General features: G+C 31.6%; 1 protein-coding gene, 1 long non-coding RNA gene and 1 pseudogene across 2 annotated transcripts in view; all 3 read left to right on the forward strand.

Moving 5' to 3' along the window:
- LOC143078511 (lachesin-like) overlaps window positions 1-689 on the forward strand; it is a 34,782-nt pseudogene extending 34,093 nt beyond the window's left edge.
- Window positions 690-4,156: 3,467 nt separating this feature from the next.
- On the forward strand, window positions 4,157-11,258 carry LOC143078925 (uncharacterized). Its single transcript, XR_012979305.1, has 3 exons — window positions 4,157-4,246; window positions 7,016-7,274; window positions 8,582-11,258. It is a non-coding gene; the product is annotated as an uncharacterized LOC143078925 (long non-coding RNA).
- A 3,125-nt stretch (window positions 11,259-14,383) lies between these two features.
- The window catches only part of LOC143078923 (uncharacterized), a 57,600-nt gene continuing 52,429 nt past the window's right edge, over window positions 14,384-19,554 (forward strand). The window contains exon 1 of the mRNA XM_076253988.1: window positions 14,384-14,558. Coding sequence (XP_076110103.1) covers window positions 14,510-14,558 — 49 coding nt within the window. The 5' untranslated portion in view covers window positions 14,384-14,509. The remainder of the gene's footprint in view (window positions 14,559-19,554) is intronic.

A 19,554-nucleotide genomic window follows, 5' to 3' on the forward strand; every position in this document is an offset into this window, starting at 1 on the left:
CGATTTTTGAAAAAATTCTGTGGACCAACGAATTAGAAAAGCACGATATTTAAAGTAAAAAAATCTGCCATTTTTTTTATGATTATCACCAATATATCCTTTGTATTTTGACGTATCGTGCTATTTGTTTGAACAGCTTGTATCTGCAAAACAAAAACGGTTACTCCCTTTTTTATTTCATAAGCTGATGTTGTTTACAAGTAGAATCCAAATGTACATTTAAAAATAAAATCTATGGAGTAGCTGATTACGTACAGTTATCCTAAATTATGCAAGATTTTAAAAGCTTGACAATTCCTTAACCATAGTTAGATGCATTAGAGCACAACATGGAAGCAAACGGCACGAACTGTAAAAATAAGTAGGAAACTACTGTTCTGTTAGTTTATAATAATTGAGTAAGCTACATTTTGTGTATTGAATAATCGGTCTGATAGTCTAGTTTCATCTGACATGGACCTCATTTTAACCAATCATTGATCAGGGTGTGAATTTCATGATTATTTTTTTTCGGACATTTTACATAATGACAGATACATTCAGTTTATAGTATGATTGTTTTACATATCTGTAAAAAAATTACCAGAAAAACGAAATATGTTTATACAGCTTTAAACGTACTATTTTACATTTCAGAAACTATGGAATGCCAAGGACAAAACTGTCCATCTGTTGGAGCTAGTAGGTAAATATACAATATTAGGTTAATATCAGAAAAATATCCACCTTTTTGTATAAGGCTGAGAAACTGGGGAAGGGCGAGGTTCTACATAAAAGTTGATATTTGGTCCTGTACCAAGTCAGAAATATGGCCATTTTTGTATTATAGTTCGTTTCTGTGTGTGTTACATTTTAACGTTGCGTCGTTTGTTTTCTCTTATTTTTGAGTGTAAGTTCACATTGCGATAAGACGTGTAACGGTACTTGTCTATCCCAAATGCATGTATTTGGTTTTGATGTTATATTTGTTATTCTCGTGGGATTTTATCTGATGCTTGGTCCGTTTCTGTGTGTGTAACATTTTAGTGTTGTGTCGTTGTTCTCCTCTTAAATTTAATGCGTTTCCCTCAGTTTTAGTTTATTACCCCGATTTTGTTTTTTGTCCATGGATTTATGAGTTTTGAACAGCGTTATACTACTGTTGCCTTTATTTATTGCTAACATTGACCTAATACTGTTTTCTTTAATGCAACTTAAACAAACAACTGCATTACTAACTTAATTGTAACACCAATTTCAAGCTTATTTGCATTCCTTAATGAACCAATGAGAGTGAAAAAGTGTTCCATGATGAAAATGACATTGCACAAAATAAAGCTGTGTTACTATATTTAGAAAATAAACACTATTAGTTGCAGTATAAAAACCATCTCCTTAAATGTTTCCATGTTTTCATTTTATTTTAACTCATCATAAGCTATGAACTCATGGAATGCTTTCAATAATTATCAAAGGCAGCAGGATTATAATTTAGTAACCAAGACGCGCGTTTCGTCTGCATAAAAGAGGGACGGAAGATACCAAAGGGACAGTCAAACTCATAAATCTAAAACAAACTAACAACGCTATGGCTAAAAATGAAAAAGACAAACAGAAAAATAATAGTACACATGACACAACATAGAAAACTAAAGAAAAAACAACACGAACCCCACCAAAAACAAGGGGTGATCTCAGGTGCTCCGGAAGGGTAAGCATATCCTGCTCCACATGCGGCACCCGTCGTGTTGCTTATGTGATTACAAATCCGGGAAATAGTCTAATTCGGTAGGTCAAATTCATGAAAGGGAAGGGGATTGTAGTTACGACGTAAGGAACATATCCGATATCATTTGTGAAACGGTTATTCCATAACGGTCAACCAACTCGTGATGGCGTCCGTAAAATTTACGAAGAGATGCTTTCAACTTCACCATTTGGAACTCTTGGTTTAAAAGCTTCCTTGTGAGCAGTAACCCTCTATCAAGAAAATCATGATAGGAAATGCAAGCACGGGAATATCGTATCAATTGGGAGATATATACTCCGTATGCAGGTGCTGCTGGAATGTTGCTACTTAGAAATGGAAAGTTCACAATTGGAAAGCTGAAATCATCTCTTTTGTCGTAAAGTTTTGTCTTCAACCGACCATCATTATCAATTTCTAGATGTAAGTCAAGATATGAAACAGACTTATCTGTATCTGTAGTATCCTTTATCTCCAATTCGATGGGATAGATGCGATCCACATAGTCACCAAATTTTGAATTGTTTAGTGAAAGAACGTCATCTATATAGCGGAAAGTAGAGTTAAAGGATATTGCTAACTTCTTATCTTTCTTCCTAAGAAGTTCCTGCATGAAGTCAGCCTCATAATTATAAAGAAACAAGTCAGCAAGTAGAGGGGCACAGTTTGTTCCCATTGGGATGCCAACAGTCTGTTGAAAAACACGTCCTCCGAACGTAACAAATATGTTATCAATCAAGAAATCAAGCATCTTGCTAAAATCGGCTTCAGAGAATTTTTTGATTGAATCAGAGTGATTCTTAACAAAGTAGGATTTATCCCTCCCTAAGGCAAGATACTTGTATCTACGTTGGCCATTCTTTTTTATGAAGCCTAGTAATACCAACTCTTTCAATTTGTCTTTTAGTTTGGAATATGGAATACTTATGTAAAGAGTAGAAAAGTCAAATGTTCTAATACTGTTACAAGACTCATCAGTGACGTTTATATCAAAATATTTATAAAGCCAAACAAGTGCATAGTTGAAGAGCATTGAGGATCCGAAATTCCAAAACGTTGTGCCAAATACAGCTGAGGTAATCTATGCCTGGAATAGGAAAATCTTTAGTTTTTCGAAAAATTCAAAGTTTTGTTAACAGGAAATTTGTAAAAATGACCACATTATTGATATTCATGTCAACACCGAAGTGTTGACTACTGGGCTGATGATACCGTCGGGGACGAAACTGGATGTTACAATATAACTTCCACGTTAATCAATATATATTGTAACCTTTTTGTAATCGCTTTGTCGTTTTTTTTTGTATTAGAAATTGCAATTTAAGAAAGACAAAAGAATATTTATTCTTATTCGGATACAAAACAAAAAGAATTAATACACAAAAGCTCGGAGAAAAATCAACAAAATCAAAATGAAATAAAATTCCTCGAAAGTCTATCAATGTTATGGCGCATTCGACTCATTTCAAAACATGACGTCATACAAATGAAAACGCTAGAGTTGAAGGTTTTCCGTAACGTTAATCATCGAAATTCGCATGGCATATTATTGAATTGGAATTATGGGGTAGGTATTGATTCGTTTTCTGTTCTATTGCATTATATGCATATTCATTGATTTCAGCAGGAAAAACATGGCGTCTCGTCAGTTACGAAATGTCTATTTTGGATATGACGATGGCTCACAAAACATTTAAATTAAAAATGGCAAATGGGTTTCAAGTTAAAAGAATTAAACAGATTTTTTTGTAACGGTTATTCATGAAATAAATAATACAAGTTACAGATTTATTAGAATGAGGAGCTTTATCTAACACGGAGTAAACAAAGCAGCCACACACACGGCATTCCAACCCTTGCTTCAACTGTTTCTTAACGACGATATTTGTCCAATAATAAACTAAATAACTCATGGAAGCCATCGATTTGTTGAATATTTACACATGGCCTAACGCTGAGGATAAACTTCGAATAAAATGTGAATATTACGACCATGTGTAGATTTCTAACAAATCTATGGCTTCCATAAAAAGTAAAATCACAAAAATACTGAACTTAGAGGAAAATCAACTCGGAAAGTCCATAATCACATGGCAAAATCAAATAACAAATAATCATTTCATAATTAGTCTCTAACAATTTAACCAGCCGTCATGAATAAAAGTCTTTTTTATGACTATATGATAACAAGGAACAGTAAGTCAGGTCTCTTACAATGTATCTAAGAACACATTAGGTCATACAACCCAACACATTCTTCAATTCAAGCTTCAACGGGAAGAGTTTTGGCAAAATTTACAACCGTACTTATTATAGAATGAAAATTGATACTGCTTTGTAAATATTTCTTGTAGATTTATTTTTGTTTTTTTTATTACATTATACATACAATTGTATTATACTTTTCATTTACTTGCAAGACCAGAAATAGTGGATGATATTTTATCAATGGTGAAAAAAATAGGCCAAACAGCATACCTGAATTGTTCCACCATAAATTTACTGCCTTTCAGAGCAAAGGTACATCTAAATATAATCTCCTATATAAACTTTTTCTTTTTTCCTTAAAATGACCTGTAACGAGTCGGGAAAATGGCAGGTGTTATTTTATACAAAATAGAAGATGTGGTATAATTGTCAATGAGACATCTCTACTCAATTAGGGGCACAAATGACAAAGAAATTAACAATACAGTTCGTTTATGTGTGCGTTTATTGTTTCTGTTGTTTCGATGTTTTTTCTTATAATGGATGTGTTTCCCTCGCGTTTGGTGTGTAACCCAAATTTGTTTTTGTCTCAATCGATATTTTAAATTCGACCAATGATAAACTATTGTTACCTTCTTTATTTATCCCAAAATAAAAATCAAAAGTAAGTTGTCCGTTAAGTTACAAAAAGGACGACAGGTACGATAAGGCCCATTTTTCGCCCCACTATTTTCTCAATTATTAAATTTTGATTTGGAAAGCTACTTATCACGTTAAAATATCCCCTTAGTTTGATGTTTGTTTTGATGAACTTCACAACCACTAATTTGAAAATGGGTGAGGTGAGGGGGTGAGGGTGGTCATAAAAAACGTTAAAAGAAGGAAAAATTACGTTTTCTGGCCAGTTTCTTAAAATTTAATACCGTATGCATATGTGACCCTGAACACATTATGTCGAGTTAGACAGCAGAAATTATTCTCATGGCATTGGAATAAAAAAAAATCCTGGGTCCGGTTGGCGCTGGCACTCAAAAACTAAAAAAAATGTTTTAAAATCCCCTGTAAAATGAATAATAATTACAATATGTGAAAAATAACAGAAGGTTTACCCCTGTCATCTCAACTAGTTCCTAAAATTAGTGGTTTTGAAGTTCACCAAAACAAAGTTCAAATCTCTGCGAATATTTAACATAATAAGTAGCTTTCCAAAACAGAATTTAAAAAATAAGAACATAGGGGGTCCAAAAAAGGGCCTTTTCGTACCTTGTCCTTTGTCTTGGTCAGTTTGTAAACAATAACTTTAAAAAAAAATATCATTTCACATGATTACAACAGCAACAACTATCTTCCCTTTATAAAAGCTTCTTTATAATGACAAAACTATTACAGAAAGATACGAAACTAAAGGAAGTAGTGGTTTTTTACCAAATGAAATTGAGAATGGAAATGGGGAATGTGTCAAAGAGACAACAACCCGACCATATAAAAAAAACCAGCAGAATGTCACCAACAGGTCTTCAATGTAACGAGAAATTCCCGCACCTGGAGGCGTCCTTCAGCTGGCCCCTAAACAAATATACACTAGTTCAGTGATTATGAACGCCATACTTATTTCCAAATTGTACACAAGAAACTAAAATTTAAAAAAAACAAGACTAACAAAGGCCAGAGGCTCCTGACTTGGAACAGGCGCAAAAATGCGGCGGGGTTACACATGTTTATGAGATCTCAACCCTCCCCTATACCTCTAGCCAATGAAGAAAAGTAAATGCATAACAATACGCACAAGAAGAAGTCCGAGTCTGATGTCAGAAGATGTAAAAAAATGTATTTTTCTTGTCTTTACTATACCGAACTGGTTTATCTCAATGAACAAAACATTGACCTGCAGTGGTCCTTGTTCTTTGTTCGTGGTTCATTTGTTTATGATAGAGATTTATTTCCAATCATTTTAAGAAACCTTTTGTCCTTATTCTCCTAATCGATGCGAAATAGACGGATTCCGATAAAAAGAATAAAACATGAGTTTTCTATATTGTTTTTAAACTATAATATTTATTATATTACATTTATTACATAGTAACATATGTTTGACGGTCAAGGACCATAATGTTTTGTTTATCTTTAAGAACTTATGAAAATTAAACTCATCATAGATACCAGGATTAAAATTAAAACACATGTACCACAATTCAAGCTTACCAGTCCTGTTTGATATCTTGATTTTCAGCTGAAATCAACAAGTGCATTGGAAGAAACTATTGTCATTAAAACTATCTTATTTTTGTTGCGAATTTTATTTAAATGTAAGACAAGTCTTTGCAACCTTGTTTATTGAATAATGTGACGGTAGGGTAACTCGATGTACAGCCATGTATCTATTTTGAGAGATTAATCATTAAATTTCAAACTTTTAAATGATTTGGAAATGGACTGTAAAATGCATATCAATTGATTTGGAGGAAGATGGGGTGTTTCAATTAGAATCCATAGAACTTAGTATTTAATTTTCAAAATGTAGTTTACATCATGCTTTTCAAAAAAGTATAATGAAAATATATAGGTCACAAGGAATATTCTTACGCTTCAGGTTGTGCAAAATTTACAGATTTTGTAAAGTTTATGCATGGAATACCCGATTTTCGAAAACTTTACCATAGAATTTTGAGATAAATCATGAGAAGATAGTTCTAATACTAGGCTTTCGATAAGAAAAAAAAGGGGCTATGGGACTTGTTTTATTGACACATTATAAATAAGTAACATTCCATTGTAAAAGTAACTTTATCTGAATTATCTGACCTTTTATTTGAGTTATATCCCCTTTCGTGTTTAGGTTTGAAAAAATTGAATTTAACAAACGTATTCTGTTTTTTTGGTGTTGTAAAATACAACTATTAATTTGATAAAACATGTAATTTTCTATTTTGAAATAAAAACTCTTAGACATTAGTTTTTTTTCTGCTTTCAAAATTTACAAATTTTATTAAAGATCAAGACGACTGTTTTCTGGTGTATCAAAATCCAAGATGGAGGAAGACACCATAATATTATTAAAAAAAATAAATTATATTGTAACAGATGCATTGGATTAAACAGACCACGCCAACTAGTCCCCAAAAAAACTTATCCTCTGATGAAACTGTTCATATTGATGAAGTTGTTGAAGGGCAAATGAAATATAAGGTGGTGAAATATATATCAAACTATGGTGAAATTTATCAACTCATTATTCGATCATTAACGGAGACTGATGCAGGGAATTATACATGTCAGATCTATCAGCCAAATTGGTATCACGAGAAGTGGCCAAAAACGACCGGTGTTTTAACTGTGCAAAGTAAGTTATAACAAGTAATCAAGGTTTATCATTGTGCTGTTGACAAAATTTAAAGTCATGTCGTGAAAAATTATAATATACTCATCAAATTGAGAAATGAAATGGGGAAATAGACAATAACCCGACAAAGAGAAGCAATTGTCGAAAGCCAACGATTGTTCTTCAACGGGCCACTACACAAATTATGTACTAGTGCAGTAAAAATACACTTATCTCCAAAAACATTGATTAACAGGTCGAAAAACTGATGATCTTAGATACTGTTGACTGCCATTAACGATTGCCAAATAAATTGATAACAAAGATGTAACGAAATGAATCTTTATATTAATAGAATACAAACACTAATCTTGCGGCGAAGATGGTAAACCACAAACATGAGGTGCTTAAAATTCTTTTTTTCACCATATCTGAAATTCGACAATTAATGTCTCTTCAGTGAAGTTAAGGATCTAAAAAGTATTTGGAAGGACATATAATTTACCTCAAGTTAGGATATAGACTCTTGAATTTTGTTTTGAGTCAAAATATGATGAACTGATAATATAAGCCATACGGTAGATATAATACGAGCCTAAACGAAAATAATAGAAACACATCTAAATTGAAAACAACGTTCAAACCTATGATTGCGTAGGATGAAAAACGCAGTATTTATACGTGTGCATGTTATAATCTTCCAAATATTATCTCCGTGTTTTATGCCTCAAAAAGGAAGCATGGGAAGTAAATTACCCTGGATCATGAATTTTAAAGTAAAGAAGAATTTATAAAAAAGAAGATGTGGTATGATTGCCAATGAGACAACTATCCACAAAAGACCAAAAATGACAAAAAATTTAGTACAGCTGAAAAGGTTGATAATTAGCTCATCAAAAGCTGACGGAAAGATTTCAAAACCCCTTAACATAAAATTGTCCATATTTTGAGATAGATAGAGCTGATGAAGTTTTCTATAATTTTGATATGATTTGTCCCAATAATAGTACAACACACTGTGAATATATTTTTGAGAAGGCGCATGATCATTTTACTAAAACTTTCTGTTCTGAATACTTAATGTTTGGATACTTAAAGTGACCAATAGTTCACATTCTACTTGTTTAATCATTGATCAAGGTCATTGTTTGTCCTGTTTTTACGGCACTATAATCAGTTCATTAAAAGTAAAATCACAAAAATACTGACCTGTTCTGTAAATTTAATTTGCTTCCACCATGTTATATGAAACGTAGCACATTGCTAATTAATACAAAACTCAGATAAAGTAAGAAGTAGGGTAGAATCACTAACAAAGTTTTTTTTAGTTTATATTTCAGAAACTCCGAAATGTGAAGGACAGAACTGTCCAACTGGGAAGGCGCCATCTTCTTATCAACTTTCCATAGTTACGTTTATGTTCGGACTCACCATTATTTTCAGTATCAGAAATTGCTTTAAAAGGTGAATTAACTTGATCATACACTTTACTTACAACTCATAGAAATAAGAATATAAATATAATGATGTACTTTTGTTTGTTTCATAATGATAATTTTTATCAACACTTGCTCTTGTAATGATTGCATCATATAGTTGGTAAATATGCACCAGAATCATGATCTGCAGGGTAATGTGCGAAACGAAAGAAAGTATTTGAGCAATATTTTTTCTAAAAGAAAAGACATTTTGCACATTTACAACAGGTAAAATGTATAAAGAATGACTGTTATATTATTGTTGTGAAAAAAATGGAAAAACTGTTGTTAATTCTCTGATATTTTTTTTATAACACTTTATTTATTATTTTGTTATAATTTGTATTTTTATACTTTTTATGTTATATTTTTGTACATGTACATTGTAGACAATGCTAAACATGTACATATTTATCATAATGCATTTGGAGTGATTCTTTGGACATAAATTTCTGAAATATTTTGAAACAATTTTGAGGTGTATTTGTTCTATCTGTCTTACATTCAAATATTTTTTTCCTCAATTTATCAAAAACTCCTAAGCAAAATTTGATAATCCTTTATCCAGAAAAATAGCACTCAATCAAATAATTGTCTAATTTTGGATGAAACGCAGCTTATAATTGGCTGACGTTCTAATATTGTTAGCTCTGAGACATAATGTTGTCGTGTGACTGTGACATCATTGACGTTTAACTTTTTTACATGGTTAAATCCGGTTAAAAATGGAATTTAAATAAGATTGTTAGAAATAACTGTTATATCTATCTGTCTATTAGAAATAACATCCAAAATGTGATGCACACTTTCAAATAATGGGTTATGTACTGTACACCACATTTCTGATGCTATTTCTTTATAAAAAAGTATTAGGTACAGTCATTCCTTACCTAAATATCCCATATCCGTAACTTTGCGTATCCAATAGTATGTTACTGGATACTTGTGTTTAATCAATCTATTCTTTGCATTATCATTGCCTCTAGGAGGTCAACAATGTATAAAATATCAAATCAAATCAAATATCATAATTTAATAGTTTTTTGTTTGTTTGAATTTTTACCAACGCTTGATCTTGTGTTGCTTGAACAATAACTTTATAGTTGATAAATAAGTGTAATTTTCAGTTTTATGAAGGGTGCTTTTAATAATTGATATAATTTATTTGAACAATTTCTAGAGAAATAAAAGGCCGTGAACATTATTTTAAGACGCAAATTACTTGTAAAAACTTTTGAATTTTGAAATTTTTATCATAGATAGGACTTTTACATGATGTCTTTAAAACACATGATTACTTTAATTTCGTATTTAAATGCTGTCTAATTGAAACTTATTATTGTATGCTGCTTTTGATTATTGAGTTTATGTAAAATTACCAGGAGATATTAATAAAGAATACTTCATTTTTATCCAGAACATAAGACGTTTTTATTGATACTTGAAATAGAGGATTTTTGAAGGTTTTTTAATCTTTCATCAGTTTACAATTTATGTTATACTCTTTCACTGATATACTCATTGATGTTAACTACATCCTATCCTTTAATCCTGGTTGTTTATGTATTGTTTATTTTTCTACAATGAACATATTTAGGTTAGGATTTGGAAAAATATGTGTTGAGGGTTCAGATTACATCTTTTGATCCTTTGATGACGGGATAATTTTTTCTTTATTATATGACAAAGGAAGAGTAGACGACCGATATATAGAACAAGTCATCCGGAACTTATTGATTAGCCAATTATTTACTAAACATTTATTGCAAAATGAATATCAGAACCTTGAAAATAATTTTACATCTGACATATCTTTTTTATACGTGAAAAATATCTAATAACCTTGAAAAAACACGAAAAAAAGATGCTGATGTTGATTTGAAGCAGCTTACTCTAATTTAGAAAATAGTGTTGGTTATTCTTACTGGTTACAACTACTTTTGTGTTCTTGTATTCGGTTGGGATAACACAGGCACTTGTCTCAAAAAAAATAATTCCTATATACCTTAATATAACACAAGGTACTTAACTAATTTTTTTGAAAAATGACACCTAGTCCCGAAATCCTGTTATTTTTTTTCATTTCTCGGTTGTCAAACTTACTTAAACTTAATATGCCGTAAATCTAAATTGATTTATCTACACAATGGTACATGAGACGACTATCATTGTTGTCGGGATCATTAGTAGCAGGCCTCATAAGTCAGTCAACGGGATTTTTTTTGGAATTCGTCTCAAGCTTTGGCAACACCCAGCCCAAAGTAGGTTTGTGTTATTTTAAGGTATATAGGATTTATTTTTGAGTGCCTGTGTGGGATAAGCTGAAACAGAGTTGTATTGTACAAGCGCGGTTTACAATTATGTAATCTACAGATATGATATTTCTGTTGTTTTGATTTGTTAATAATGATTGATTTCTGAGACTACAACCCAGTAAAGCATTGTTGGCTATACATTTAGCTTATCTGTCATTTAAATCAGATGTTATTTTCATGGATAAAAGGTATATAGATAAAAGTTATTATTAGTTGTCTGTTCATTTAACAAATATCGCCTTATTGTCTTCAGAAATCTACATGAAACACAAATTTTAATCAATTTGAAACCGAATCAAACACATTTTCGTATAAGATGTTTAACATATTCTTGAAATGTCTAAAAGAATCCTCCTTTTTGAACTTTGCACTTTAATGCCCTTGTAATATGAGTAATAGTGAATGTTGATAATTCTACCTCTAATTAACATTACAAGTACTATCAATAAAAGAGAAAAGACTAAACAATTTGCAACTTCTAAAAAAACTTCCTGAAGGAAAACAATCATAGTTTAAAACATACGGGATTTATAATCCTTCAGCGATATATATATTCTTTTTAAAATGTATTTTATTTAAAAGGACTCATTTTCTGAGACAAAGTTATAAAAGTCAATTATCGATGAGACTTTTATAGAAAAATGTGAGTGATATTATTTCAATTTATATGTACTAAGTTAAGATTATTAAATAAAATTTGTGTAACTCAAATTGTTCTGTTGTTTTCTCTTCAAATGAGATACTTTAACTTGACATATTTAAATACCAATGGGTGATTTTTTTTAAGTACCCGAGTCTGAATCATGCCATCTCTGGAATAGATAGTTTCACAATAATATTGAAGCCATGTTTTGATAGCTAAGAAAATTGATGGCAATAATTTAGAAAGAGGTTTTGTAGAGCACTCTGACAAACTACAATAATAAATATAAAAAACAAAATGTGGTATGACTGCCAGAGAGACAACTCTCTACAAGCGACCAAAACGACAGAGAAATTAGCACATATAGGTCACCGTACGGTATTCAGCAAAATTAAGGAAAAACAAATATGTTTAACCACGCCGCATTTTTGCGCCTGTCCCAAGCAGGAGCCTCTGGCCTTTGTAAGTCTTGTATCATTTTAATTTTAGTTTCTTGTGTACAATTTGAAAATTAGTATGGCGTTTATCATCACTGAACTAGTATATACTTGTTTAGGGGCCAGCTGAAGGACGCCTCCGGGTGCGGGAATTCTCGCTACTTTGTTGGACACCTTCTGCTGTTGTTTTTTCTATGGTCGGGTTGTTGTCTCTTTGACACATTCCCCATTTCCATTCTAAATTTTATGTTACACATAAACGACCGAAAACCACTGAAGTACAGGCTCCTGACTTGGGATAGGCACATACATACATAAGGTGGCAGGGTAAACATGTTAGCGGATTTGAAAACTTATGCAGTTCAGGTATTCAATACAGTGATCAGGCAAGATCTATGTCTTCATTTTCGATTGAAATTTCTTAAGAAATATAGAACACACCTGGAATGTATGTTGAGTTCCAAGGAAATGTCAATATCTTATTATTTTTTTAAGCAGTCTTTGTAATGTGATTTACGCAAAGAAACGTTGTTATTTGGGGCTTTATCAGAGGGGACAACACAATATTTGTTATGGATGTAGAAAAAAGAGGGACGAAAGATACCAAAAGGCACAGTCAAACTCATAAATCTAAAACATACTGACAATGCCATGGCTAAAAAAGAAAAGACAAACAGACAAACAATAGTACACATGACGGAACATAGAAAAACAAAGAATAAACAACACGAACCCCACCAAAAACTAGGGATGATCTCGGGTGCTCCGGGAGGGTAAGCAAATCTTCTCCACATGTGGCACCCGTCGTGTGGCTAATGTGATATCAAATCCGGTAAATATTTTATAATAGCTTCCTTGTGAGCAGCAACTCTCTATCAGGAAAATCATGATAGGAAATGCTAGCACGGAAATATCGTATCGGGAGATATATACCCCGTATGCAGGTGCTGCTGGAATGTTTCCACTTAGAAATGGAAAGTTCGACATGTTTTTGCAGTATTAGGGTCTGAAAAGATTGATGTAGCATAGGTATTCATAGATTCAGTAAAGGTTTTAATTCATAATTGTAACAACAACATCACAGCCTTTAGAGTATCTACGTCTTTTTTCTTTTTTTTTAATTCATTTTTTTGCATATTCCTCGAATGAACTCATTGATATGTTTAAGTTATGTTTCAAGTGTAATGGATAACGGATCACGCTATTTCTAGCCTTTTGATACCACATTTTGCAGAGAGTGTTATTGACATAATAGTAATAAAGTGGCCAACCGAATTATATATGAATGGTGAACTAGTACAAGTGCAATTAGGAGCTTTAGACTCGTAGTAACAAGTATCTGTAATTGAAAAGGTAAGTTGCGGTAGGTTTGGTATAGGTATAAGAAATAACAGGTGTAGACTTATTTTTAGAATCAGGAGGTATTTGTGATAGAATTGATTTGTGATGAAGGTTATTGCTAAATTTGATGGCATGAATGCCTTTTTGGGCAATTTATAATTTTAGAGAGATCCCTTTTGTTAGATGATATAAGTTTGCCAGAATGTGCACATGTATAATTTCATCCACGACTTCTTTTCTCACATATAATATTTTTAAGTGCTCAATTCCAATTATCTCTGATTGGCCGCTTTGTTCGACGTTTGAATTATTAGAAACGGGGACATATCATAGTAATAACAAATTTTATTATATAACTCTGTAATTGTTTATTACAATTTTCAAACATTAAAGTTTTGATTCAGACAAAAAACAATTTCACAAAAATACTGATATCCACAGAAAATTCAAAACGGAAAGTCCCTAATCAAATGACAAAATCAAAAGCTTAAACACATTAAATGAATAACAATTGTGATATTTCTGACTTGAAACAGGTATTTTCTTATTTAGAAAATAGTGTGTTGCACCTAGTTGATAGCTGACTAAACCTCTCACGTGTATGCCAGTCGCATAAAATTCCATTATAATGGCAACGATGCGTGAACAAAACATACAGACATAATAGGTAAAAATGTCAAACATAGGGATACATCAGTCAATATTGTGTTATAATCTTAATCACTATAAAAGCAAACATATATGTAACAAGGAAGTACAAAAAGGCATATATCAAATTTAACAAACAATAGTGCTCTGATACATTATACTTTTACATTATTTAAAAAACTAATTGCTGTATTGGTAGGTAATGGTGTAACCAGATATATTTATACATGCGTAGTTCATTTACTTAACCAGTTAAAATAAGTACCTGTGCACTGATCACGTTACCATATAAACGACATTTTCAACTAAAGAGTGTTTACTTGTGGCACGAAAAAGGACATAAATTTAGATTTAAAAGTGACTGAATTTAATGTAACCAAAAAGTTGATTAGAAATGAAATATTTGTTCTCTACCGTCGTTCTGTCATCCATACTTTGTTCAGGTAAGTATTTATTATTTCATTTTTCAACTTCCTGAAACAGCGTGATGGTACTTACGTGTTGAAAAACTTCAAAATAAATGACTTGACATCTGAAATAAGTTGAAATCAAAGTTTTACTAAACTGAACGTGACCGAAAAGTTTATACAAATTACTGAAACAATGTCAAGTTACAAAAATTATAAAATAATAACAAAGGAGAGGTGATCCCTCACTATATGTTTTATTACTTTGACCAATGAAATATTCATGTTGTCTGGTCTTTTGTCGGGTTGTTGTCTCTTTGACACATTCCCCATTTCAATTCTCAATTGTATTAGTCCCCGACTATGAAATCATCCGTCATAATTAAACTTTTTGTATATGATTACACAAATACTAAGAAGAGTTTGTCAAGTCTTCTTCAATGCAGCTATCTGCATGAACAACTTAGGCCGTACAACTAACCAGATTCATCAGTTCAAACTACGACAGGAGACGTTTTGACAAAGTTTACAACCAACTTACGCACTGATATTTTGGACTGCTTTCTAGCTATATTCAATTGGCGATTAAATTTTGACGTACTGTATATTTCACTTAAATAGCATCTCAGTTTAAAAGATGAGATTGAATACAGGTCAAAGGTGCATGGGCAGCTTCCAATTATAGGAGTAGTACTACCATTGTTTCCCCAAATAAACTTTGTAAAACACTTTTCGAAAATATAGGTAGAATTGATCTTTGTTTCATTTAATGAAACACTTGGCATGCGTAAATCTTTATCTATTATTTGGTGGTAATACACATGAAAAAGAGTTTTGTTGTGAACTAGAATGAAAATAAGTTTTTCCTTTTCATACTAATAATTTTAAGCATCAAGTCTTGCTATAATCAGTTCAATAATTTAAAAAAACAATAATATAAAATTAAAAACCAATTGTTCAGAGAACAATTGTAGGTCTTTCCACTAGTAAAGATCTATTTTGATATTGGAATATGAAAAATCAGTTTAAAATGTTAGTTCCTATGGTTTTATGATGTATTTATATGAATTTAAAGCAAAGGTCAAAATCTAGAACGTCATATTAACCTATCACCTTGACCTCAATTTCAAGTTCACAAACCAAGGACCTTAAATCAAAAGACCCTAGGTCTTTAATATGTTTGGTTTATTAGTAATATCACTTTACGCGTAATTCTAAATGTAAGATGGGCAAAAACTCCCATTTATTGTCTGCGCACCCTTTCAACCAAAATATACAAGTAAGGACATGTCGCAACTAACAATTTATGAAAAATTATTTGTCGATATGTCATAAGGTATTTGAAAATAAATGAAAATAAGCCAAAATCAAAATTTAGAATATGACCTTGACCTTTGACCTTGACCTCATTTTTATTTTTTTGGACCAAGGACCTCGAATCTAAAGACCCTAGGCCTATATCACTGATGGTTTACCAGTAAGAAACGCATATCACTTATATCAAATGCATAAGGGGAAATAACTCTCATATGGAGTCTCCTGATAGCTTCTGTCCAAATGAATATTCTAATCCTGAAGACGTAACGAGCAATTTGGTAAAACAAATTTGTCGTAATCTTTTAAAGTTGCGAAGAAGTAGTGGCCACAAGAATAACAGTGTTTGGGGAGATAACTCTTACAACGTAAAGTATTTTGTTACGCAGTTGTAAATTTTAAAGGCGTATAAACTATACGACATCATATTCCAAATATCTAAGCGACATCTTTTGAAACATCAATACTACGCAAGAACAAAATTTAGGCGGAAGAAAAAAAAAATAATAATTAAAAACCAATTGTTCAGAGAACAATTGTAGGTCTTTCCACTAGTAAAGATCTATTTTGATATTGAAATATGAAAAATCAGTTTAAAATGTTAGTTCCTATGGTTTTATGATGTATTTATATCAATTTAAAGCAAAGGTCAAAATCTAGAACGTCATATTAACCTATGACCTTGACCTCAATTTCAAGTTAACAAACCAAGGACCTTAAATCAAAAGACCCTAGGTCTTAAATATGTTTGGTTTATTAGTAATATCACTTTACGCGTAATTCTAAATGTCAGATGGGCAAAAACTCCCATTTATTGTCTGCGCACCCTTTCAACCAAAATATTCAAGTAAGGACATGTCGCAACTAACAATTTACGAAAAATTATTTGTCGATATGTCATAAGGTATTTGAAAATAAATGAAAATAAGCAAAAATAAAAAAAAATAAAAATTTAGAATATGACCTTGACCTTTGACCTTGACCTCATTTTTATTTTTTGGGACCAAGGACCTCGAATCTAAAGACCCTATGTCTTTATCACTTATGGTTTACAATTTAGAAATGCATATCACTTAATTAAATGGAAAAGGGGGAATAACTCTCATATGGAGTCTCCGTAAAGCTTCGGTCCAAATTAATATTCTAATCCTGAAGTTGTAACGAGCAATTTGGTAAACTAAATTTGTCGTTATCTTTAACGGTTGCGAAGGAGTAGTGGCCACAAGAATAACAGTGTTTGGGGAGATAACTCTTACAACGTAAAGTATTTTGTTACGCAGTTGTAAATTTTAAAGCGTATAAACTATACGATACCATATTCCAAATATCTAAGCGACATCTTTTGAAACATCAATATTGCGCAAGAAAAGAATTTAGGCGGAAGAAAAAAAATAAAAATAATAATAATAATTAAAAACCAATTGTTCAGAGAACAATTGTAGGTCTTTCCACTAGTAAAGATCTATTTTGATATTGAAATATTAAAAATCAGTTTAAAATGTTAGTTCCTATGGCTTTATGATGTATTTATATGAATTTAAAGCAAAGGTCAAAATCTAGAACGTCATATCAACCTATGACCTTGACCTCAATTTCAAGTTCACAAACCAAGGACCTTAAATCAAAAGACCCAAGGTCTTTAATATGTTTGGTTTATTAGTAATATCACTTTACGCGTAATTCTAAATGTAAGATGGGCAAAAACTCCCATTTATTGTCTGCGCACCCTTTCAATCAAAATATACAAGTAAGGACATGTCGCAACTAACAATTTATGAAAAATTATTTGTCGATATGTCATAAGGTATTTGAAAATAAATGAAAATAAGCCAAAATCAAAATTTAGAATATGACCTTGACCTTTGACCTTGACCTCATTTTTATTATTTTCGACCAAGGACCCCAAATCTAAAGACCCTATGTCTTTATCACTTATGGTTTACCATTTAGAAATGCATATCACTTAATTAAATGGAAAAGGGGGAATAACTCTCATATGGAGTCTCCATAAAGCTTCGGTCCAAATGAATATCCTAATCCTGAAGATGTAACTAGCAATTTGGTAAAATAAATTTGTCGTAATCTTTAACGGTTGCGAAGAAGTAGTGGCCACAAGAAAAACAGTGTTTGGGGAGATAACTCTTATAAGGTAAAGTATTTTATTACGCAGTTGTAAATTTTTAAAGCGTATAAACTATACGATACCATATTCCAAATATCTAAGCGACATCTTTTGAAACATCAATAATACGCAAGTAAAAAAATTAGGCGGAAGAAAAAAAAAAAAAAAATAATAATAATAATAATAATCAGAACAAATTCAATAGGTCTTTCCACGGAAAGGTGGAAAGACCTAATTAAAAACCAATTGTTCAAAGAACAATTGAAGGTCTTTCAACCAATAAGGATGTATTTTGATATGAAAATATAAAGATTCAGTTGAAAATGTCAGTTCCTATGGCTTTATGATGTATAAAAATGAATTTCGACCAAAGGTCAAAATCTAGAACGTCCAATTTACCTATGACCTTGACCTCAATTTCAAGGTCATAAACATAGGATCCCAAATCAAAAGACCCTAGGTCTGTATTATGTATGGTTCATGAGTAATATCACTTTACGCATAATTCTAAATATAAGAGGGGCGAAAACTCCCATTTATTGTCTACGCACCCTTGTAACCAAAATTTATAAGTAACGACATGTCGCAACTAACAATTTAGTAAAAATAATTTGTCGAAATCTTATTAAGTAATTGAAAATAAGTGAAAATAAGCAAAAATCAAAATTTTAAATTTGACCTTGACCTTTGACCTTGACCTAATTTTCATTTTTTTGGACCAAGGATCTAAAATCAAAAGACCCTAGGTCTCTATCACTTATGGTTTACCAGTTAGAAATGCATATCACTTATATCATATATAAAAGGGGGGATAACTCTCATATGGAGTCTCCGGATAGCTTCGGTCAAAATGAAACAGAACATCCTGAGGATATAACGAGCAATTTGGAAAAATAAATTTGTTGGTTTCTTATACGGTTGCGAAGCCTTAGTGGCCACAAGAAAAACAGTGTTCGGGGAGATAACTCTTACAAGGTCAAGGTTTTTGTTACGCGGTGTCAGTTTCAGAAGCGCATTAACTGTTCGATATAATATACCAAATATCTAAGCGACATCTTGTGAAACAAAAAAACAGCGAAGAAAAAAAAAGTTGGCGGAAGAAAAAAAAAAAAATTAAAAACCAATTGTTCAAAGAACAATTGAAGGTCTTTCAACCAATAAGGATCTATTTAGACATGTTAGATATGAAAATATTAAAATTCAGTTGAAAATGTCAGTTCCTATGGCTTAATGATGTATAAATATGAATTTTAAGCAAAGGTCAAAATCTAGAACGTCCAATTTACCTATGACCTTGACCTCAATTTCAAGGTCATAGACTAAACATCTCAAATAAAAAGACACTAGTTCCTTAATATGTATGGTTCATGAGTAAAATCACTTTACGCATAATTCTTAATATAAGAGGGGCGAAAACTCCCTTTTATTGTTTACGCACCCTCGCAACCAAAATTTATAAGTTACGACATGTCGCAACTAACAATTTAGTAAAAAGAAATTGTCGATATCTTATAAGGTTAATGAAAAAAGGTGAAAATAAGCCAAAATCAAAATTAAGAATTTGACCTTGACCTTTGACCTTGACCTAATTTTCAT

This window comes from Mytilus galloprovincialis, chromosome 6, assembly GCF_965363235.1.
Source record: "Mytilus galloprovincialis chromosome 6, xbMytGall1.hap1.1, whole genome shotgun sequence".
NCBI classification, from domain to species: Eukaryota; Metazoa; Mollusca; class Bivalvia; order Mytilida; family Mytilidae; genus Mytilus; species Mytilus galloprovincialis.